This window comes from Stenella coeruleoalba (assembly GCF_951394435.1).
Source record: "Stenella coeruleoalba genome assembly, chromosome: 6".
NCBI lineage: Eukaryota > Metazoa > Chordata > Mammalia > Artiodactyla > Delphinidae > Stenella > Stenella coeruleoalba.
In genome coordinates, this window is record NC_137151.1 from 121,773,763 (window position 1) to 121,798,451 (window position 24,689).

Below are 24,689 nucleotides of genomic sequence, written 5' to 3' on the forward strand. Positions count from 1 at the left end.
ACTTACTTAATCTCTTTGACCTTCTGGTTCCCCATCCTTAAATGGGCATGTTTCCTACTGCAAGTGGTTATTTTTTTCAGCTTATTGAGATATTATTGACACACAGCACTGTATACTTTCAAGGTATACAGCATAATGACTTGACCTACATATAACCATGAAGTTACCGAGGGGAGCAAGAGGACGGGGTGTCCTACCTGCAAGCCTTGCCCCTCTCGTCTGGCACCAGCTTCACTGGGGCGTTCCAGCTCCTCACACATACTCTGCTCTTGCCCAGAATTGGGTGGCATGGAAATCACTTCACGCAGATGTTTGTTTCTCATTCACATTTGATCCTCGGGGCCTAGCACAGGAGCGGGCGTTGTCACGTTTCTGGCAAGTGCGTGTATCTTTTTTTAAAAACCGAATTGACAAGGCGGGGTCTTCCTGATTCAACCCCAGACATGTGCTGTGACCGAGAGTAAGGGGGGGAACCGTGACGCCAGCCCCGGGCACGTGGGGAGGAAGCTGGCAGGGGGGACTCAGATGTACCCTTTTGAGCAGAGGGTGCTGTTGGCAGCTTCTTGGAATGGTTGGTAAAAAGGAAAGTTCTTTTCCTGCTGCTGGCTGCCGCTCACTCACGCTCCCAGCATTTCTCTCCTCGTCCCGTTCCTGACCCTGCCTCCCGGCTGCATGAAAGTCACAGAGTCCAAACGTCGTTTGTGTCCTCCAGGAATCTAAAGGAGCATGAGGTCTAGAGAGACGACTTATCCTGGGTTGCTCTAGGGGCAGAGCTTGGCCCGGAAGGAGGATGCAGGGAGAGTCATCCCGGCTTAAGCCAAGCACTTCATTCACGCAGTCTTTCTTTCAACCAATATTTACTGAGCACCTACCTGGGGATACACAGACCCTGGGGATACAGCGGTGCCCCAAACAGGCAGATATCTCTGTCCTCATGGACTTTCTACCAGCTAGCGATGACCGGCAGGGTCTTTTCTGGGAGCTTTCAGGGAGAGGAGGTGAGCGCCGCCAGTAGCACTGAATGAGCGAGTCTTGAGTTGACGGGGAGGTTGGCCTAGAGGACTTGGGATTGTAAAATTTGGAGTCCTTACGTCACAAGCATCTCCCTTCAGATTCGCATGTGCATTTAACTGCTCATCCCTTATTCGGGTCATGCGGGAAGGAGACTCGGGACAGGTGCATTTTTGCACGGAGAGGGGCCCCCGGCAGGTGGAGTGTGTGGAGCTTTGCTCAGGAGAGACACAGAGCAGGGACACTGAGTGGGGGCAGACGGTGGGCAGGAGCGTCAGGGGGAGGTTCTGGGTTTCTGATGTGCTTCCCAGTTACTCTCCAGGCCTGATGTGATGCCCACAGGGTCTGGCTGAGTCCCAGCTGTTCTGCCTTCATAATGGGTGGTATTAGGGATGTGTAGCTTTGTCCAAGTGTGTCCTCTGTTTCTTTGTAAAAGTGATTTTTGAAGGGGCAGTGTTTTTTTAACATCTTTATTGGGGTATAATTGCTTTACAATGGTGTGTTAGTTGCTGCTGTATAACAAAGTGAATGAGCTATACATATACATATATCCCCATATCCCCTCCCTCTTGTGTCTCCCTCCCACCCTCCCTATCGCACCCCTCTAGGTGCTCACAGAGCACCGACGTGATCTCCCTGTGCTATGCGGCTGCTTCCCACTAGCTAGCTATTTTACATTTGGTAGGGCATATATGTCCATGCCACTCTCTCACTTCGTCCCAGCTTCCCCTTCCCCCTCCCCGTGTCCTCAAGTCCATTCTGTACGTCTGCGTCAGGGGCAGTTTGAATTCAGCAGTCCTGCATATTAAGGCGATGGTGAGGGACGTGCCTGTGCTTAAGGTCAGGAGCGTGGAGTCAAGGCCACCCCTGCTGGCAGGGAGCAGCTCCGCCTGTGTGGTCTGTGAGCCCCGTCTCCACAGCACAGCCTTGCTGGTTCCTGTCATTACAGGACTCTGACACTTGGGGTCGCTGTTTCCCTTTCGGGTCTGCAGACTCAGGCCTTTGGAATCCTTCATTGTGGTTGATTTCCTCAATCAGCTCTGCCGGCCTGGTACTGTCTTAATTAACCTAATTCACATTTGTTAGCAAAAAGCAAAACCAGGCAGGATGTTACCTGCTTCAGATAGTGTCTGGGTGTCAAATGCATGCTTGTCAGTGTCTCCCTGTGTCCCCTTGCCCGGGAGGCAGAGGTTGCTATGTTAATTGGAATTTTTCACCAAGGCAATCAATAAGTGCAAACATAGTTGCTAAATAGCTCTTAGGTCTATTAAACAGACTGTGAATGTTTATTTAAAGTGAGGTAAGTCCCAGCGGCCCTTCATGGAGAGCACGTTCAGTCTTGAGGCCCTTGAATCCCCAAATCCTGAGAGAGAGGATGAGATACGCTCCCGGTATTTTATGAATATAGCTAATCGCTGGCATTCCATTCAGAAAAGAGGCGGCTATTCCTTTTTTAAAATGTCTTCTTATTGCAACCGTGCTTCCCAGCCCCAGACTGGATCTACTTATGGTTCTTCCTGTCATGTGGCCCGAGGCTGAGCCAGGCTGGGGCTGCCCTGTTGCCCTGTGCCTACCTGCCTCTCAGGCCAGGGTTTCAAAGAGGGAAGCAGGTGGCAGGTAGAGCTTGTCCCAACTACCGTCATCTTGCAAATGGCTCTTGGTGGGTGGTGATCAGTTTCACTGGGACCACCCAAATGGACAGTTAGGAATCCTGACTGGATTTCTGATCCCAGGAGTTCAGCCATCCCACAGGAGAACATGGTCAAATTGGGCTGCTCACACCTGGGGGATTTTAACATTTCCTTGGTACTTGATTTCATAACACCCTCACCCCTTTGTCCACTAAAGTTGCTGTTTGCACTTATAAATGAGTGAAAAGAAATACTTGTTGAGAAACCGATGATGTTTCTTAAATCCAAGTCTAAGATTGTGGGATCTCTGTGTGTGTGGGGGGGGTTCTAAAGAAGCAGGGTGATGTTGGAGAGAGGAAACCACATTTCAGAGCCCTAAGACCCATCACTTGCTGGCTTTCTGCCTAAGGGCAAGTTCCTTTGCTGCTTTTTCTTAGGCCTTGGTTTCAGGTGCAGAATAGGAAGTAAGATATCTTAACAGCAGGTGGACCCATGTTGGTGGTTCATTTAGTAGATTTGAAAAGTGCACGTTCCTTTGATGACACATCTTTGCTGTTGTTTTCCTGCCGTGCACAAGTCTGGTGGTTTCCTTATCTGAGCTCACTTGGACCTTTGATCTTACCTCCCTTCCAACCCTTATCACGTTTCATTTTAAACATGTTTAACGTCTGTCTTTGCTGCGGGCCGGTAGATTCCTTGAGTGTCGACATCACCCCCAATCCGATGATGTCTCTGTGTCCCAGGAGCCCAGCACAGCTGTTTGCAATCCCGTGGATTCTCAGTAAATATGTTTTGAGTGGATGGATGAATGAAAGGGTTAGATGACCACCCTGGAATCCCTCAAATCCAGCGTATGCATTGCCAGAGAGGCTGTCCAGATGCAGCCTTCTAATGGTTAATCTTATCCCTCTGTCAGTGTTTTCCTGACATGCTTTCTTCTGAGAAATCATGACCGATATATACAAATCATGATGGAAGGATCACTCTTGATTTGTGGCACACTCTTCCTGTCGGTCATTTCTGTGACCACGTCTGTCCTCCTAGCTGCCACACATAGCACCTGTGTGCAAAAAAGTTTTTAAAACTTTTAAAAAAGTTTCTTTAATAAGATGCTTTATTGCCATGTGCCAGAAAATTTTTACAGTAAACACACAAATCTGTGATGACGGCAGTATGGATAACACCCTCTAGAGTTGTGCAGTGCACAGCCTACACCACTGTACGTGGCAGCCATGGGGAGGGGCGTTCCACCTTTGCCCACACAGGTTGTACTCACTGTCTGCAGGTTTCTCTTTAAAAACACTTGGGATCCACGAGTCTTTTTATCTTGACTTTGTTAGCAACACATGAATAACAGCACAGCAAGCATGCAACCTACTTTCCAATCCCCCTGGAACAGCACAGTGCAATTGCAGGGCGTACTTGGCGCATCATGGGCTCAAAAAGGATATGGAAAGAAATTTGTGAGCGAGCATAAATCCGGAAGCAGTTGATGTTTCCAAGCTGCTGTGTGCTCTCTCTGTCCCTCTCTGTGCTGCAGTGGTACATGAATGGGGTGAATTATTTTACCGACCTGTGGAACATCATGGATACGCTTGGGCTCTTTTATTTCATAGCAGGGATCGTATTTCGGTAAGTAGTCCTCACCACGTTTTCAAGTTTCAGGTGTTTTGGGATTCTCTTGGGTGGAAAGGCGGAGGAAAGACGTTTCAAGCCCAAGATAAGAGAGAGAGGATGAACTATGGTCCCGTTATTTTATGAGTATAGCCTATCTCTGGAATTCCACTCAGAAAAGAGGCTGCTATTCCTTTTAAAAAATGTTTTCTTACTGCAACGGTGCCGGTTCCTCCCATCACATGGCCCGAGGCTGAGCCAGGCTGGGGCTGCCCTGTTGCCATGTGCCCTCCCCGCCCCCATTTAGAGATTATTACAAACGCCCATTGTCTCTGCCTCTTAGAGACACAGCTTGGTTGGCATAAAGCTGGGTCTCCTCTCTTCCCCCCTCCTGGTGATCTGTAATTGAAAAAGGGTTCTTCATGGTTTTTCTCTTTGTGCTTATAGAATTTGGGGAGAGAATTAGAAATCGAGGAGAGAATGATGAGGGTGTTAAATATAACACAGTGTTTTCGTTTGGGGCCATACAATCTTCTAACATACACTTAACTTCAACTTAAATGTTGGTTCTGGAGACTGCCCTCCCAGCTACAAGAGTTCCTCAATCCCTGAGGATTAGAAAAACCAGTTGAAAAGTACGGTTGAAGGCAAAAAGCAACATGACGCCCCGTGATAGGGGAATTGGGGTGCATACAGACCTTGGCCCACCTTGTCCAGCCATGCTCCTTTCCGGCCCGCCTTTCCCAAATAGCTTCAAGGTGAAGCTCGTGGTCTGTTGGAGCAGAGAAGCCTGACCATTAATATTCACACCTCCCCAGAATGAGATGCTTTTACAGTGAGTGCTCGCTCTACAGTAAGAACGGGGTAAGAGCTCAATTTCCTCCTCCAAAAAAACCCTCCCTCTCTGCTTAGGTTAAAGGCCCAGCATTTTTTTTTTAAGTTTTTTATTTTATCTTGGAGTATAGCCGATTAACAATGTTGTGATAGTTTCAGGCGCCCAGCAGACCGACGCAGCCATACATATACATGTATCCATTCTCCCCCAAACTCCCCTCCCATCCAGGCTGCCACATAACATTGAGCAGAGTTTCCTGTGCTATACAGTAGGTCTCTTTCAAAGGCCCAGCCTTTGAATCACGGTTGGATGTGATTGCTAGAGCATTCCAGTTAGAAAGCACATATGGCTTTCAATGAACACGCCAGCAGGTGGTTAGCTAATCAGATGATCTGGTGCAAACGAGGTAAGTTTCACTGGGGGGAACCTGGCAGGGTCAAGTCCCACGTGGCCGGGGTCATTGTAGAGGCCCATGAGCCAGGAAGTTAGCGATGTCGGGACTGGGTCCTGCAGGAGTATTTGGGAAGAAGGACTAAAGTGTCCTGCCTCTCCTGGAGTCCACGAGGGCAGTAGACGTGGCCTTTGGTTTTCAGTGGCTGATGGGCCGGTGATGTCCCTGGTCTATTTCCACTTACTCTCAGTTCCCAGGCTTTTGGCTGTTTCTTCACGTTTGGTTATTTTTAAAAGCAAAACTTTGATTGTAAATCAACTGTACTTCAATAAAATTTAAAAAAATTAGGAAAGTAAAACCCAGAAATAAATAAAAATTAGGAAAGTAAAATCCAGAAATAAATAAAAATGATAAAAAACGAAACTTTGAAATCTTTTGTCAGCATCTCACAGCTCCTTTCCTCTTCTTTCCACAGGCTTTACCCTTCTAACAAAACCTCGCTGTACTCCGGACGAGTGATTTTTTGCCTGGATTACATTATATTCACGCTCAGGTTGATTCACATTTTCACGGTCAGCAGGAATCTAGGACCCAAGATTATAATGTTGCAGAGGATGGTAAGAATGAAGAATATTTGCAGTTAGTTGTCCTTCTTCTAACTGCATCCAGCGTTCCTTCCGTTGTTGAGAGGAGGATTTTGTGCATAGAGTGATGGCTGCATTTCACAATCATAGGGTTTACTTTCTTGATGTGTTTTCATCAGGGACCCCTCTTCCAGGTTAAAATTTAACAAAGGATGGCTGTTAGGAGCAAACAGTGTGACTCAGTGCGTTGCTAAGAAAGATCTCTAGATTTTACGTGTTTCCAAGTGCTTTCACTTGAGTCTTAACAACTCACTAGGAGCCTAGGCGGGAGAGGGACTTTTATACCCATTTTACAGATGTGGACAGTCAGGTTCAAGAAGGTTAATATGTTTGTCTGGAGACATGCAGTGAGCTAGAAGCATAGCGTGGACTGGAACTTTAATCTTACAACCATGTGATACAGACTTCGGGAAAGCACTACCAGCCCCGTTCCATGGGGACAAATAACAGAAAGATACACACTGACGATGTTGCTTCTCTCAGCTTGTTTTCCACGTGACCCAAGCCTCCCGTGTTTCTGTCTTTAAATCAGATGGGCGTTTGGATGAGCTCATCTGGAGGTTCCTTTCCAATGCTGAGCTTCTTGAGTTTGTGGTTTTAATTCAAAGCATATCTGGGGCATCAAGTCACCATGAAGTCATGCTATGTGTGCAAAACATTAAAAAAGATAAAACGGTGCCTTCTTGTCTAAAAAGGAGAGCTTTTATTTTCCTTAAGGAAAAAAAAAACTAAGGCAATAGCTTAGGGGTCTGCAGAAAGTGAGCTGGAGAGGAGGAGGGGGGTCCAGAGTTGGATCCCTCTTCTGCTCCCAGGCTGGTCTCATTCAGAAAGTCTCTGCTGCTGCGCTGGTTTGGGGACCTGCAAGGAAAGATGCATCCGTCAGTCTTAGTGCCGGGAAGGAGATGCCCCGAGACCCAAGGGTGATGATGGCCATTTTTAAAAATCAGTGATCAAATGCTGGGCACCTTAGGTTCCAGGGTCCCAGAGCCTCTGTCCTTCTCCGTGGTCAGCGGAGGGGACAAGCCGCCCTGGTGCAGTCCTGACTCCACTCTCGTGTCCTCCCGTGACAGCTGATAGACGTGTTCTTCTTCCTGTTCCTCTTTGCCGTGTGGATGGTGGCCTTCGGCGTGGCCAGGCAAGGGATCCTCAGGCAGAATGAGCATCGCTGGAGGTGGATCTTCCGCTCGGTCATCTATGAGCCCTACCTGGCCATGTTCGGCCAAGTGCCCAGCGACGTGGACAGTAAGCCTGACGTGGCCTGGGCGGGGGACAGCTGGGAGGCGGCAGATGCTTCTAGAACCAGCCTCTGAGGCTCCCCACTCTGACCCTGGGGACTGTCTTAGGAGCAGAGGCGGCTGGGATCTGGCCAACACCAGTCAGGGGACGCTAACCCTCAAAGCCATTTCTTTCTCCTGAGCGGGATCTTATGTCCACCTTGTAAGCTTGTTCCCAACATTTCAGCCTGCAATTTTTAAACCTTTTTAAAAAGAGTGTTTCTCATATTTCCAACAGCAACGTGGCCGATGAAAGCAAGGAGCCTCACTGGTTTAGAAACGAGTGTTGCGAGTCTGTCCTATATAACAGTGACGGGGTGCTCATTTATTTCAAAAAGTGCAATATTGAAAAATGTTGCACTGCAACCTGGAATTTAAACTTCCAGCATTAGCCTTCTGCCAGCTGTCTTTCGGAGGCAGGTTAATGGTGGCAGAGATGGCATGGATTTGGCCACACCCAGTTGACATAAGGAAAGTGTCGGGCATGTGCAAACTGGTGTGCGTTTTGGATAAACTGTCTAAAGCATCTCTGTGATGCTGACAGTAGCCTGAGCTTGTCATGTTCTGCCTGCCACGGGAAACCCACCCCAATGTTTGCCTGGCCCTGTGCTCTTGTTTCGCAGCTCCTTGGTGTTTCCTCAATTAGCTCCGTGGCCTCGTGTGGTCCTTCTGGCCTCTTTTGCTGCAGCCTCTTCCAAGACCTTAGAAACAGCTCTTTTCCGTGCATCGATGGGAAGGCACCTTGTTGTTATGATTTCCCGTCTGCACACTGTACTTACCATTTTACATAAAAGGGAGTGTGTGTTGTCCTCACGGCAACCTTACGTGTCCGTGGTTTTAGTCCTGTGAGGGACAGCTCACAGTAACTGACCTAAAGAGCCAGTGGCAGGTGGGGTTCAAATCCTGGTCCAGCCACGTGTGTGCTGTGTGCCCTGGGACGCAGCTTGGCGTCTCTGCCTCTCAGCTCCATTGCAGGTAAAAATGGGTGTAGCACCGACTTTTCTGCTGGGCGTCTCACCAACCGGCAGGACTGAACTCAAACTCACACGCTCAGATGAGGGTCTGTAGCCCGGAGCGACTCCCAGAGGGCCAGACACTCACATCCATTGCCTTCTCTGAGATTCCCAGACACACCTCTCCATCCTCCCTTCCAGACTCAGAGCTTCTGCAAGTCCCCATTCTAGGATCTGTCACCACCGGTCGCACGGATGTGCAAAGCAGAAGCCTCGATGTCGTGTCCTTGACGCCTCCTATGACTTCCTCCCCCACCTCCAGTTCATCAGCTAGTTTTGTTGATTTTATCCCCTAAAGGTCTTTGAAATCCAGCCACTTTTTACCATCCCCACCACCACTACCCTAGGCCATCCTCATCCCCTTCCCACGTGGCTCTTAGGCAGAACCTCCTCACGTCTCCCTCTGGCTCCTTGCGATCTGTGCTGCAGCCAGAGGGATCCTTGAATACAGAGCATCTGATGTGTCACACCTCTGCGTCAAGCAGTCTAACGGCTATCCGTTGCTTTTAGTATAAAGATAAAAATGTTAACATGCTAACTGCACATCCTGTTCTCTCATTTCAACAGACCTTTCCAGTCCCCCTACCACAGGGCCTTTGCACGTGCTGTTCTCTCTCCAGATGCTCTGGGCACCCCATCTCTCCCCATGCATTTAGCTGGCTGCTACTCATCCTTCTGTCCTCAGTTCAGAGACGCTTCCTTCCTGTGGAACCGTTCTCAGATGAGGTGCCTCAGTTAGTGCCCACGGAGCACACTGTACGTGTCCTTCTTAGCACTTCTCAGGGGCTGAAATGTTCAACTTGTGTGATCAATCATCTGCCTATTCTTCCAAAGAGGTTGGAAGCTCCCTGAGGGCAAAGACCATGTTTACCTTGCCTTCCTTTTTATCTTCCATCCTAGTGAAGTCCTGGCTCATAGTAGCTGCTCAATAAATACTTAAAAATTTTTTATTGAAGTCTAGTTGATTTACAATGTTGTGTTAGTTTCAGGTGTACAGTAAAGTAAATCAGTTATACGTATGTTCACTCTTTTTTAGATTGGTCATTACATAGTATTGCGTAGAGTTCTCTGTGCTATACAGTAGGTCCTTATTAGTTAACTATTTTATATATAGTACTGTGTATATGTCAGTCCTAAGGTATCCCCCCATTTTCCCCTGGTAACCATAAGTTTGTTTTCTACATCTGTGACTTTATTTCTGTTTTGTAAATAAGTTCATTTGTACCATTATTTTTTGGTTCCACATATAAGCAATATCATATGATATTTGTCCTTCTCTTTTTAACTTACTTCACTCAGTATGACAATCTCTAGGTCCATCCCTATTGCTGCAAATGGCATTATTTCAATGCACTATTATTCAGTCAATACTTAGTGAGTAGATGGACGCCTGATTCTGAGGCTTACCCACGATAGAGTGCCTTGGAACAATGCCCAGCACGTTGCATGATCATCACACCTTTGTGGTGCCTTAGCGCTGCCCCCTCCAGAGGGTCCTCACATCGCCTGTCTGTTGTTACATCCTCAGGTACCACGTACGACTTCTCCCACTGCACCTTCACGGGGAATGAGTCCAAGCCCCTGTGCGTGGAGCTGGACGAGCACAACTTGCCCCGCTTCCCCGAGTGGATCACCATCCCCCTGGTGTGCATCTACATGCTCTCCACCAACATCCTGCTGGTCAACCTGCTGGTCGCCATGTTCGGGTATGTGCTTGGCCACGTGCCGGCTGGGGGTCCGCGCCGGGCCGGGCCCTGTGCCAGGCGGGGCTGGGGGAACCGGGAGTGAGGCCGCAAAGGTCCACCCTCGAGGAGCTTATGATAGAGGTCTTCTGATAGGGGATTGGTGGTCTGGGGCGGGGAGAGGTCTTGAAGGGACTATATGAAGATATAGCGAGTCCTATAAGCTGTAACATAAGTTTTTGGACCCCAAAGACAGGTGCCTGTAACCCCCTCCAGCACGTTCAGACTGCACGTTTAGTGTCCATTTAGCAACGTCCCCGGAGCGCCGAGATGCTGGCCTGGCAATGACTGTGGCTCAGCTCGGCTCCCAGGTTCTCGTTTTCCGTGGGATGGATTCTAGGGCTTAAGGGACTCAGCTTTTAGTTAGCTGCTGCTTTAAATTTAGTTTAAGTACAAATCAAGAGAGCAGAGTCAGGAGAGCGACCGTCCTTTGGGGCTCATGTCTAATGAGGTTGGCGTGAGAACACGATGGCGACTGACACATCTTTTTTGCTTTTGGCCATTCTCTGTAATCCATTTAGAAAATCATGTTTATCTTGCCCCTTTGTCTTTCTTAGGAGCGTTTCAAAGAACCCCATGTGGTGGGTACAGTTGGGGGTACCTTAATTTTATGCTGTTGATGTGAGGTTATTCTGGGTACATGAATCCTGGCATAGACAGGCAAGCAGTTTAGAAACAAAATACAAATTAAAAAAAATTACCTGTTAAACTTTGGAGTGAAAGAAAAACCTAGTTGAAACCAGAAACTGAGAAACTGTGAAGGACAAGAAAAACACATTTAATTTCGTTAAACAGGATACCTCAGATGAAGTCATGTGATAAATGATAGACTGGGGGCAATGTTTGCCTAAGGTGAACAAAGGCTTCTCATTCTTACTATAGAAAGAGCTCCTGCAAATCGGTGAGAGAAAGATGAGCCAGTAGAAAATGGGCAGAGGAATGCAATTCAGAGAAATTCAAATGGCCACTAACTGTAGGGGAAGGGGCTCAACCTCATGGGTGGGAAAGGTCAGCTGAAACCAACAACGAGGTGTTGGTTTAGGATCCATCAGGTGAAGAGACATCATAAGAAGTGCTGGAGATGATGCTGGGAAATGGGCACTGCTCTGGGAATGTGAATTGTCTCCCACTTTTGGGAAAGTGATCTGAAAATAGCTATTAAAAAATATGCAAACCTTTGGCCCAACTCCTTCATGTCTGGGAATCTTTCCTAAAGATATCGAGGCAAAAAACATTTATTAGATCATTGTTTGATGCCTATCAATAAAGGGATGGTAAAGCAAAGCATGTCGTATCCGTACCATGGAACATTATGCAGCCCTTAAAAAGAAAAGCTGAGATTTGTGTTTATTGACTTGGAAGGATGACGTTTTGTTAAATATAAGAAGCTCAGTGCAGCCTTATATTTATGGCAAAATCTTATTTTCGGACAGTAAAAAACAAGAAATTTTTAAAAGGCAAGTATATATTTCACTCAACACAATGATCATATATTACTTCCATAATTTAGAAAAAAAGAATCAGAAGATAGCTGACGTATAGAGTCCTGAGGGGCACCAGGATTGTAGACGAGGGTCATCTTTCTTTGTCGGTCAGTGGCCTCCCGTTGAGTGAGGCTGGGTGGGGGGACATGTGCCTTTGGGGACATCACGCATCCAAGGGGCTGAGCCATGAGTGGTCATCTGGTCTTCAGGTGTACAGCGACGTCCTCCTCTATACCAGCTTCTACACCGTGGCCATGGTGGTGTTTCTAAAATGTCACTTCTCTGCTTAAAATTCTGGAAGGATTTCAGTATTTCCCCATAGTGTTCAAGGTAAATTTCAGCCTCCTCAGCTTCCTCCAAGGCCATCGACCTGGGCTTTGAAAGCACCTTCAGGCTTCACCCCTGCTACCTGTCCCTGACAGGCATCCCACCTGTCCATCCCTAAACAGGGTGATCTGTCGTGCCTGACACTTTCGCAAATGTCACCCCTCTGTCGGCATTACCCGTTCTACCTTGACCGTCTCCTCCCCGTTCCTCTTGCTCTCTAAGGAGTCCAGCAGCATCCTTCGCCCGAGTGGTCCTCGTGCCCTCCCCACTGTGCATAGAGACCCCGTGGGCCCCCTTCACCGTGGTAGCTTCCTCTTCTTCCAGACCGTAAGCTCTGGAGAGTGGAGATTGTGTCCGTCTCAGCACCTGGCCCTTTCCATGAATGAGAAGAACAGGATTCTTTCTGCTTTTAGTTCATTTTTCAGTTTTAGTTAGGGGAATAGCTTCCTGGTCTGTTATTCACCAAGTAGTGTCAATGGTGAATGTCAGACCAGTGAGGGGTTCATCACATACATGTATAACATCGGTTCTGTGCCAGGTGCCTGGGCCATGGAGATCATGTGGCCCTTTGTCCCACTCAGCCTTAAAGAGGGAATATGCACCCCACCCCCAACTCCATCACCGCCCCTAAAGTGGGGCCTGGGAAGGACTCAGGAATCCAGACGCCTATACTGCTTACGGGAGGCTGGACCATGTCAGAGGCTGCCAGAGGTCCCCGAGTCTGAGCTTGCAGAGAGAAGTGGCAGAGACGGGTGGTTGTGTATCCACGTGAGGGCAGAGAAGGGAGGACCGATTCCCAAACTCGAAGCAAGAGTGGGGAGGGAATGCGATGATTTGGGGTCCTATTTTATAGTGATAACCTATCCTGTCAACCTGTACATCAAACATTGGGTAGTCCCTGTAAAAACTGACCATTAATATAATATCTACAAAAATTAAACAGAAGGGCCGACAGCTCCCAATGCGATGGCCTTTGAGCTACACGAATTCAGTAGATCTCAGGAAGCGGAGTGCTTAGAGCTCTCCCGAGTCTGTGTGCTGTGAGCTGTTCACCAAAGCCCTTCTTAAGGACCATGCCAGTTTGTAATTCATTATCCCCATGACAATCATAAAATGATAGAATTTGGAGCTGAGAGGGACAGGAGTCCGGCCTGCAATTTTCAGGTTGAGGAAGTGGAAGTCGGGCAGCTCAGCGTCTGTGGCCCTGGCCGCACTGCCGTCTGTCTTGCCTGTGTGCACTTGAGGCTTGAACTTGAGTCTGTTCCCTGCGAGGCCCGAGCCGTTGGGCCACACCCCGCTGTTGCCTCATTCAGTGTGTAAGTGTGACCGCTGGGGAGCTCCCCTTCCCTTGGGGGATCCTTAGATTCATCTCGGGCTAAGGCAGAGGCCCTTTATCTGTTAATACCGGTCTGAGCAGCTGGAGTAGCCCTCTTGCCATCCTTGAGCTGACTCGTCAGGACACTGTTTCTGATGGTTGTGATGGATCTTCCGGGTTCACTCCAAGCCGACAGCTCCGGGCTGTGACCCCCGTCTGGCACCGCATCAGAATGTTCATGTGAGAGCTTAACCGTGCACAGTGGCAACCTTTTGAACTGTAGCATAAATGTACACTTGGGAATTTTAAAGCAATATTGGAATGCTCTCTAGATGTTACTCAGCAGGGAAAATAAATGGGTGTAAACATCTGCAATGATTCCACATTAAAGTTATCGATCACAGGCCCTATGTGGCTTATCAGAGGCACGAAGTGATCTTGAGGTCAGTAGATGACTCGGGGTCGTCTTAACACGGAGCTGTTAATGCTTTCAGGCACCGTGTCCCGAAGATAAATTCACCCACGGCATTTCTGCTGGAAAGGACTCATCAGACATGCCCCGTCTAAGATAATTTCTAAGAATAAAATATTTTTTTAATCTTAGGAATAATATATGTGCATTATGAATATGTAGAAAAGTAGACAAAAGAAAATATCTCCTGGTACAGATGAAACGTTCCGGTGACTTCACCAGTCCCAGGCAGGCTACTGAAATGGGATGAAAAGAAGAAAAAGAGAGCAGATAATTGTAACAATAACAATAGCTAATATTGATACTTTCCTGTGCTAGGCACATCCAGGTGCTTCACATGTGCAGCCTCATTTAATTAGTCATCGTGTAGGTGTGGCTTTATAATCATTCATAAATGAGGAGTTGGAGGCAGAGAGAGGTTAAAGGCTCTGCTCTCTGAGCGGGAGATGGGCACATGGACAGTAATATAAGATGATGTGAAAAGATACAGTACGATACGAGTGGCACGAGAAACCTATTCACAAGGGACTCCGGTGCAGAATCGGGGTTATTAATGGTGACAGATCTTGGGGGTGGGCAGCAGCGAATGGAGGAGACATTTGCTCAGAGGACCCTGTGAGCATTGTTTGGAGAGGGAGAGAAGCAGAAGAGATAAAGCTGTTCTGGGGAGAACTAGAGACTGCGGATGGGGGAAGGTCGGCAGGGGCTGGGTTATGGGGTGTCCCTTATGCCGTGTTAAAGAATGTGGACTTTTCCCTGCAGGTGAAGGGAGATTTCATGGGTCTTTACACAGGCAACGGCACAATCTTAGTTGTGTTACTTTGACAGAAACATGCTCAACAGTTAGCATTTCAAAACCAGTGCAGTGGAATCGCTGGCTGTCTCTTACTGTTAGCGTCGATGTTTTTTTGGTGCTGCAGAGCGCGAGGGGAGCCAGGATGTGCGGAACGTTTTAACGCGCCCGCTGGGGCACTGAGTGGGTGCAAAAAGTCAGGGTCATCAAGGTTCACTGGATACTGCTGCAGTGTCTGGGAAGGAATGGCAGATGGAAAAATGTATGAAATCTGTGGAAAGCTTGGAAGAGGGGTTTCCCTGATTGCATTCTAGCTGGCAAGTTTCTCGTATTTCAGTTTCTTCTAAAATTCTGCCGTTGTTTTAACATCTACTTTTCCTTTGTGAATTTTTTGCAGACTTTTCATTCTGTTCTGTTCATCAGTCTTTCTATTTTGGTTTTTACTACCAAATGGCTTTAATTACTGATTTTTCAAAATCATTTTAACATCTGTTGTATGGGTGCCCTTCATTATTCTTACTCAGAACTTCCCTGGCTTTTCTTATATATTTAATCATGTGGAGAGCCTAAGGCTCATCTTCTGCAATCCTTTTTTCTTCCCTCTTCCAAAAAATTTCTTTAATGAATTTTATTGTGATGATGTTAACTTTGTAGAGCCATTTAGGGGAAGCTGACGTCTTTAAAACATGCCAGAAAAAATGGCGTGATTCTCCATTTATTCAAATACGTATAGTTTCCCAGTAAACTTTTATGGCTGTATTCACGTGGATGTGGCCGATTTTTTGTTCCATTTTTTTTTCTAGCTATTTGTGGTTGTGAGTGAGAGAGTTTTTCTATTATGTTTTTGCAATAACTACTTTTTGATATGCAGGAAGGCTATGAAGTATTGCTTACTTATTTTGGAACAAGTCTCCTTCCTGAATTCTTTTTTTTTTTTCCCCCTCTCTTTTCCTTTTATCATATCATGGAAGTTTCCTCCTGTTTCTTATTTATTAAGCTCCTTCCTTTTTCTTCTTCTTTATTTCTTCTAATCAGAAATGGATGCTGCATGTTGCCAGGAGACTTTCTAGAAACAGTTTAAATGGTATTTGTCTTTTTGATCTATGATGTATTATGAAAATGATGAATCACATAAATGCCCTTAATATGGAGTCATCCATCTGTTCTTTGGTCAGGCACTCTTTTAACGTACTGCCGGATTTCATCCACATACAAGGCTATGTGAATCCTAAACATTTATCTCTTGGTAACATTTTCACCGTCAGTGGGTGTCAGAGAGTTTGTCTCTCCTGCTTCCTCTTCCTCTCGTGCTTATCTGAGGTGCTCAGCTGCTCTTAGGGGACAGAGCTCCCACCAGCTGGGCAGCTGAGGGCACTAGATATCACGGGAGATGTCAAGTCAAAGGAGACCTTGCAGAATTCCTCTCAGGGAAGACACTAGATGGCCAGTGGCTGGCAGGGACAGTGAGAGCCATCAGAGCTGGGTGGGCGAGAGCCTGAACACGAGAGTTGGCCCGTGTGCTGCCCTGGACGTTTGGGTTTGCTGAGCGGGGTGGGGATGTCGTGGCCCCAGAGCTCAGCCTGTCTGCTATAGAAATGGAAAACCATGTCTCAAAAGCATTAAAATTATTTGAGCAGAGCAGCTGGAAGCCTTCCCTGGGGAACCCTCATGTCTTGTTGGCCGAGTCTGGACCTGACTCTAGAGAAAAAGAACGATTTGGAAGGTTTGGGGTTGGATTTCGCCTCCAGGTCACATTTTGCTCATTCCTGCTGCTCTGTGGGGCAGGTGGACATAAGTAAAGAAACCTCAGCATGGCAGCCCCGGAAATGTGTTATTTGTGCAAAGTGGCTTTTGGGTATTAATGTCCAGTAATCAATCAGTTCACCCACACGCCCCCTGGGATGCGGATAAGGGCTTTTACCGTTTGCCCAGGAAAGGAGCGCTGCTCCCTGGACCCTGAGGTGCAGAGGAAGCAGAGGTTCCAGCAGGAGGCGCCTCGGAGCCTGCTGGGTTGTCCAGAGGAGCACATGGGGCAGTGAGGGGAGGCGGAGTTCTTCAAAAGGAAGAATGATACAGGGCTTCCCTGGTGGCGCAATGATTGAGAGTCCGCCTGCTGATGCAGGGGACGTGGGTTCGTGCCCCGGTCCAGGAGGATCCCACATGCCACGGAGCGGCTGGGCCCGTGAGCCATGGCCGCTGAGCCTGCACGTCCGGAGCCTGTGCTCTGCAATGGGAGAGACCACAACAGTGAGAGGCCTGCGTACCGCAAAAACAAAAAACAAAAAACAAAAAAGAATGATACAAACACCACCCCTGTTGTGGGCACTGGCCTAAGTGCATTCCAGACCAGGGCTTGGTGGCTTTTTCTGCAGGGGCCAGCCAGGGTCTTGGCTTTGGCCAGATGTGCAGAAAGAAACAGTGCTCGGCGACCCCGCACCCATCCCTGCCTCTTTGCTCGTGGGCCCTACAGAACAGGTTGGGTGTTAGATTTGGCCCATGGGTCACAGTTTGCCAATTCCTTTTCTAGATGACCTGGAAGACTTCAGATGTTTTTCACTACCTCTGAGTAACCAGTTAAGCTAAAATGCGAATCTCTTCCCACTAGGACCCTTCTTGGCCACAGTGCCACTCGAAGCTCCCAAGGAAGGGAGGGAGAAGACACCTTCCCCAGCTCTAAGCATCTGAGTGTTCCTCCCTTCAACAGGAACTATTAATTCCTTCTGGATAAAACCTCAGCAAACAACATTCGATGCATTAAAATGGATGCAATTTGGGTGTCTGTTGAGTTTTAGGGGGCAGTCAGTAGGATCCACGTTTGGCTAAATACGTAAGATTTTAAGATGCTCCTAGGGGCTCATTTGAATGGTGATACTTGTTCTGGACCAAAGTATGTAGTAAAACGTGATTCCTGGCATGTTCTTTGCCTGGACTTCATTAACCTGGGCGTGCCTGCCGTCCTCTCTTATTGCAGTGACAGAAGCCTGTAGTGTCCTTTGCAGACACAGAATCAGCAGGGACTGGCGAGGACAGATAATGATGCTTGGTATTCGTCTTAGAGCAACCTGACCTACATTTGGAAGAAGCAGCAGGCTCACTGCCAGCTTCAGTTTGCTGCAGTCTCATGCATCACAGTCCTGTCTGCTTTTCAGCCAGAAAATCTGCCACATAGAGTTGACACTTGAATCAGTCAAGAAGCAGTTTTACATGCCTAGTAAAGGAGTTTACGTATAGTAGATACTCAACAAACATGCCTAGTAAAGGAGTTTGCGTATAGTAGATACTCAACAAACATGCCTAGTAAAGGAGTTTGCGTATAGTAGAGTTTACTTATAGTAGGTACTCAACAAACATGAACTCCCTTTGCTTTAAAGACCACACCCAGTTGAAGAGGCACTTTCTGGGAAAGCCTGCCCTGCCCTGCCCCCAGGACCTGGTGTAGAGCTCAGAGGGGTCTGATTGATCAGTAAACGCCAAGATAAGCAGAACCAAGCTTATAAGCAAAGCCACAACCGTGATCTGTGTAGGCTAGTGTTTTGCTCATATATATGATCCCCACTTGGCTAAAGATATTTAAGTCTCAGGTTGCCGTGCGCTGAGGGGTAAGCGTGAGGTCTCACGACGGATGTATCCCATGTCTCTGCCTGCAAGGTTTGGCCTCTGAAGTTCTGGCCTCTGATGTGTTTACCCAGAATTTGGAGAATTTAATCTGTCTGCAGCCAGGATTTGCCGTTAGGCAATTTTAAGGGGTTTGTTGCTGCTTCTTTGGCTTTTGAAGGAGTGATCTGGTGTTAACGATAAAAGTGTCTCAGATGATTGAACTTCAACAAATGGTAAAATGCTTCACAGTTATCTTTCACTAAGCAGTCCAACCCGATCCTTTTGACATGGAGCACGGCTCAAAACATTCACGCTCCACGTCTTGAGGTGGCATCGTGTACTGACAGAGCAAATGGGCACTGGGCTGGATGTCGGGGTCCAAATTTTGGCTTCACCACCTGCCAGTCGGGGGACTCAGACAATTTACCTACCCCTGTTGTGCCTCAGTTTCTTGATCTGTTACTCACAGATGATAATAGCACTTAACGTTCTACAGAGAGCTGTTTGCAGATAAATCAGCTAATACAAGTAGACGGCTTAGAACAGTGTCTGGTATGTAACAAGTGTTAGCTACTCAACAATCTTGGTTTAATGTGTAACAGGTAAGTTAGTGGAATAGTCAGACGTTTTCCGGATAAATAGACATTTTCCTAGTTCTTTGTTATGGGATCCGTTTCTCCCTGTGAACTGTGGTTTACGTAGTGAGATTGTGTTGTGAGTACAAGTTTGAGCCTCACTATTTTCACTCACATGTAAGCATTTGCCCAAAATATAAAAGTTAGTCATAAACGTATTTTTTAACGGCAGCTGCATCGTGTAATCACATTGATTGGCCATAACTTGTGATATATTTTCTTAGTGTTGAACATTTTGGTTGTTCAATGCTGCTGGGTGGAAAGTGGGAGCGGCTATTACTCAATGCTGTGGCAGACACCCATGTGTGATATCCATTTCTATATTTTCTTTTCTCAGTATCTCCTTATTCTTAGGTTAGATTTCCAAGAAGGAAAATCAGTGGGTCAAATGGATAAATATTTTTAAGGTCCCTGATAAATACTAACGAACTGCTCTCCCAGGTTGTTTATAATTAAGCTCCCACAGTGACGTTGGCAACTTACTCCTCCGAGAGGCGCCACGTTGGGCCTCTGCGTATCGAACACAATACCGGACTAACGGAAAAAGGGAACCCTTGAAAGGTCTTGAAACACGCCTCTACCGTGTGGGCGCTTGGCGGGTCCTTCAGCCATGCCCTGCCTGCCCCCTCGCAGGCAGGAATCATTTTAAAGTTCATTGAACAGTCTTTTGTGATTAAAAAAAAAAACAACAAAATAACAAAAGCCAGACCCAGTTTTGGCCCAGCATGAACGGAAGGGTGCCTGAGTTGCTCAGGCCCCGATACCACCATAGATTCTTCTCTCCTATGGCAGTGGGAGCTTGGTACCAATATCACCATATTTGGCAATGAAATGGCCAGGCCTATGGAAAGCTGAGGCTTGACCTTCTCTCCCCCCCCACCCCCCGCCAGCTACACCGTGGGCACCGTCCAGGAGAACAACGACCAGGTCTGGAAGTTCCAGAGGTACTTCCTGGTGCAGGAATACTGCAACCGTCTCAACGTTCCCTTCCCGTTCGTGGTCTTCGCCTACTTCTACATGGTGGTCAAGAAATGCTTCCGTTGCTGCTGCAAAGAGAGGAGCGCAGAGTCTTCCGCCTGCTGTGAGTGGCTCATCCGTTGTGCTGGGGCTTAAAGGCAGGGATTCATTCTGGGGGAGCGTGTCGGGTCCACATCTCAACAGGAAGGGTTAGTCACAGTTATTTCAGCGCTCACAGGTGTCTGTAAAGTTCAGGCATCGAGCCCCCCAGTGACTTACTCGAGAGAAAGAGTAGTTTTGTTTTTTGAATTTACAGAGCACAATATTAATATTTTAGTAGACTTTACAATACTTAGAGCAGTTGTCCATGCCCACAGGTTTTTTTTTCTTTTCTTTTTTTAATGGTAGTGTCATCATAGCTGTTTTATTTTATTTTTTTATTGAAGTATGGTTGATTTACAATGTTGTGTTAATTACTGCTAGACAGCAAAGTGATTCAGTGATACATATATATGCATTGAAAGAGTAGATTAAGAAAGCCTTCTAGATCTGCCGGGACAGCCTTATTCCAGGGGGCTCACTTGTGGATGTACATGATAATGATGTAAATAGGATGTTCAGCGAGCAGGATTCATGGGGTGCGTCAAAAGCTCTCTGTTGCTTGTGTGACATTTATTCTCTGGGAGATCTTAGCTTTTTTTTTTTATTTTAACATCTTTATTGGGGTATAATTGCTTTACAATGGTGTGTTAGTTTCTGCTTTATAACAAAGTGAATCAGTTATACATATACATATGTTCCCATATCTCTTCCCTCTTGCGTCTCCCTCCCACCCTCCCTATCCCACCCCTCCAGGCGGTCACAAAGCACCAAGCCGATATCCCTGTGCCATGCGGCTGCTTCCCACTAGCTATCTACCTTACATTTGGTAGTGTATATATGTCCATGCCACTCTCTCACCCTGTCACAGCGTGAAGTAAGTCAGAAAGAGAAAGACAAATACCGTATGCTAACACATATATATGGAATTTAAGAAAAAAAAAATGCCATGAAGAACCTAGGGGTAAGACAGGAATAAAGACACAGACCTACTGGAGAACGGACTTGAGGATATGGGGAGGGGGAAGGGTGAGCTGTGACAGGGCGAGATCGTAGCTTTGATTCCAGCAGGGGTCATGACTTTCCTGGTCGTTCTTAGAGAACTAGAAAAGCTTATGATGACTTTACTTGGTAAAACAGTCTCAATTTAGAAATTAGGACCTGCAGTCCAATAGATTAAGCAGCCCATTCATCGTCATTCAGAGGGGAGACTCCTCTTACCCTGAGGCCGCTCTCAGCCGGTGGAGTTGTCGGGAAGGATGGGCTGCTGGCTTTTCTCTCTTTCTTATTCGCTTCCCTCCCACTCACTCACCAGCTGCTGTTCCTGACCTTCTCCGGGTTGGAGCACAGGGAGAAGGGAGGGGAAAGAGCAGAAATGCTGTTTAGCAACGGTGGTGCTGCCCTGGGCTGGCTCTGTGCTTCCTGGCCTGGTGCGAGCTTAAAACTGACTCTCTGCTGTGTGGGCGCTTGGCGGGTCCTTCAGCCATGCCCTGCCTGCCCCCTCGCACCAACCACAGCTCTCGGGACTTGGCGATGCTCTCTCTGGGGGCCGCTGCCCCACAGGAGCCTCTGGTTTCCAGGGGTGCACTCTGCACAGACTCTCCCTGCTGGGGACTGTGGAGTTTGTTCTCCCTCTCGCGTGGTCACCCAGCTCCTCAGCCCCGACAAACTCCGGGCAGACGGATCCCCACCTAGCCCCTCTCCTTGCCCCTGCCGTGGGAGCCGGAATCTCTGACCCCTGACCCTCAGCCACACCTGGGTCCCCATCGTTTTGGGTGCAGGGAGCACACATCTGGCTCTCTTCCCCACGACCCGAGGTGTACTTAACGCCCCTTCCTGGAGCCACTGAGCTGCACAGATCTCCCTCACCCCAAACTTGTTTCAACCGAATTCAGCACAAGGGAGGGAGAGGCCTATTTTCATTCATCTGGATGTCTGGATGCAAAGGAAAAGATGGAAAGGGCACCACTGGCTTGTACACTTTGTCTTCTAGCCTCAGACTTAAGCTGGGGACTCCATCTCCCGGTGGGTGGATAGGCATGCAGCCATAGGACTGACGTCTGCACAGCGACGGGGCCCAGGCACTTTGGGGTCCACACAGTTCTTTTCATTTCTTTTAAAAATCAGAAGAAAAAGGAAGAACTCTTAGGTGACAGAAAACCTATTGGTATATACTTGTCCTTATACCAACCCAGTCATATATCTTTTTCGTATTTTCTTGATCCAGGAAGGGGCCCACAATGGCAAAAGTGCCGAGGGCCTAGGGTGGCTGACTTGTCCCGGTTTGCCCAGAACGTCCCCGTCTTAGCGCTGAGCGTCCTGCATTCTGTATGTCCACTTAGGGTGACCGACTTGTCTCAGTTTGCCGGGGACCATCCCTATTGTAAAACTACAAGTCCTGCATCTCAGGAACCCTGTCAGTTCAGGGGCTGCTGGTCACCCAGCAGTGTCCCCGTGTGCTGACTAGGGAGGCAGAGTTAGTGACGCAGGTTGGACCCAGCCCTGGTACCTGCGGGATTTCCATACCCAGTCCCATTCTTGAGAAAAACAAGTAGATCTGAGTCTCTAAGCAGATCTGTTGTGTCTTATTGTGAAACAACCCTTTGAAATCTGGTTCCCTAAAACTACCACTGTTTATCTGCCCCTGACTCCATGGGTCAGTCCTGGGCTGGTCTCTGCCCCTTGTGGTGTCTGGCTGTTGGCAGGTAGGCTATGGGCTGGCAGGTCCCAGTGTCCATGTGTGCTCACATGTGTGGGGTTGGCTGGGCTGTCATCAGGGAGCCTCAGTCTCCTCCAGCTCAGGCTCCCACAGTTGGAGCCTGGACTCCCACAAAAAGCAGAAGCTGCATAGCCTCTGAGGCCCTGGGCTCAGCAAGTCAGATGACATCACTTCTGCCACGTTCTATTGGTCAAAGCAAGTCACAGGCCCACCCACCTCAAGGGAGAGCAGCCTACACACGGGGTGGGCAGAATCTGTGGCCCTGTTTTGCCGTTTATCACACCAGGCATCCCCTGAACAAGCCGGAGGAGCTGCTCTCTGGAGAGTGCCCTCCCCCCACAAGCCCCCGCCCCCGCCCCCGCCCTGTCCCGCTCCCACGCTGGCCTATCGGGAGAAAGCAAGGTTCTCCCCGCCCTCCCCACCCAGGCATCACAGCTGAGCTGAGTCCTTGCCACTGGGGGCGGTGTGCATGCGGGCTTCTCTCTCATTAACTCACCTGACATGTTAAACCTCGATCTGACACACTAGAAATGAAAACATGTCTCAGTCCAGAATTATCTTTGATGCCTCGAACAGTTTAGAATAAAAATTTCTCAGCTATAATGGCTATAACTGCATTCACCATAGGGAAATGCTCGATACCTAGGCTGACCCTATGTACGTCTACAGCCCTATTTGCTGTGCTTTTCCGGAGCCTCAAAAGCGTAGACAGCTGAGCGTGGACCTTCAAGAAACAGCTTCTTGATCGCTCTCAGTCCTTTGCTGCTTTTTCTTTGCCACTTTCTAAAATGATACAGTTTCATGAGCAATTGGAATATCTGCTGTGTTTTCCTTCCTTGAAACAACCTTTCCTGAGCACTTCCTTTCTGAGCAGGATCTGTGATAGATGCGGATGGCCTAGAAAAGTACCAGCTTGCTTCCAGAAAATGACCTCCAGCAACGGGGATAGAAGTGGGTGCCTCAGTGTTTATGAACTATCCAGTTAGTCTGATCACTTAGATTCTAGACAACCACCAAGAACCAATGAAAACATTCTCATGAAATGTCTAAATAGAGTGATAAAAAAGGAAAATCACTGAGTTCTTATAAATTCCAAAAGCAAGAGCCTACCAACCTCATTTCCTGCCACCATTGTCTTTGGAAGATTTTTGTAAAACCCACCCCACATTTTCTGCAGATCTGGGTTTAAAAACGGAGGGAGTGCAGGGATGGATGGATATGGTGCATGGGAAAGACAAGCAAAGCATGAAGAGGGGCCTTCCCTACCTGTGCACATGAACGAGAAATAACTGTAAAAGTATTACAGGAGGCGTTCATTTCTTTACACACATCTACTCTCAGTTCTGTGAAAGGGGCCTGGGGATCATTAATTCAACAAATATGCATCAGGAGCCCACCATGCGGCAGCCAGGCACTGTGGAAATGGTGCTAGCGGCTAACCTTGCCCTCAAACAGGGCTCATAATCTCAGGAGAAGAAAGAAAACGAGAAAGCCTTAACAGAGAAGTGTAGGAAGCATGAATTTAGAGAATGTGCAGGGTGCCATGATAGCCACATTGTGGACATTTACACCCCAGACTAGAGTGAGTCAGGGGAGACTTCCTGGAGGAAGGGGATATTGAAACTGAGACCTAAGAGGATGAGTTGGAATTAGCCAGGCAAAGGCATAGATGCTGGGAGGGGCCCAGAGAGTGAGGAGCGGTCAGAGAGAAAAGTTACAGAGGTCAGAGGACAGGTGGGAGGGGTCCAGGGGGCCAAGGGTTACAGGGAGACTAATGAAAGACCCTGGTCCGTGTCCCACAGCCAGATTCTAGCCCCACACAGTCTCCTGCCTCCCGTCCTCTGCCTGCTGTGTCACAGTGTACATCCTGAGTCCCAGGGGAAGGAAAAAATGCAGACAGAAGACACGATAGTGCAAGAAATGGTCACATAAATCGTGAAACACCCTCTTGCTGATTGAACTTATTTCCCTCAAGATGGAAGTGAACAAAGAAACTCCCAGGGCCAAGCAGCAGACACCCTCAGCTCACTATGTAAAATGATGCTTCTCAGATCCTGACGTTCGTTCTCCTGACTCGGGGAAGAGCAGTCAGTTTAGGGTTTGGAGAGTGGGGCAGGATCTTGAGATGTGTCCCCT

At 47.9% G+C, this 24,689-nt stretch overlaps 1 protein-coding gene across 3 annotated transcripts in view; it reads left to right on the forward strand.

The window, feature by feature from the left end:
- The window catches only part of TRPM8 (transient receptor potential cation channel subfamily M member 8), a 72,677-nt gene that overhangs the window by 38,159 nt on the left and 9,829 nt on the right, over nt 1-24,689 (forward strand). For all 3 annotated transcript variants that reach the window (XM_079924401.1, XM_079924402.1, XM_079924404.1), the window contains 5 exons: nt 4,183-4,274; nt 5,958-6,099; nt 7,197-7,368; nt 9,942-10,119; nt 19,669-19,859. In XM_079924401.1, coding sequence (XP_079780527.1) covers nt 4,183-4,274; nt 5,958-6,099; nt 7,197-7,368; nt 9,942-10,119; nt 19,669-19,859 — 775 coding nt within the window. The remainder of the gene's footprint in view (nt 1-4,182; nt 4,275-5,957; nt 6,100-7,196; nt 7,369-9,941; nt 10,120-19,668; nt 19,860-24,689) is intronic.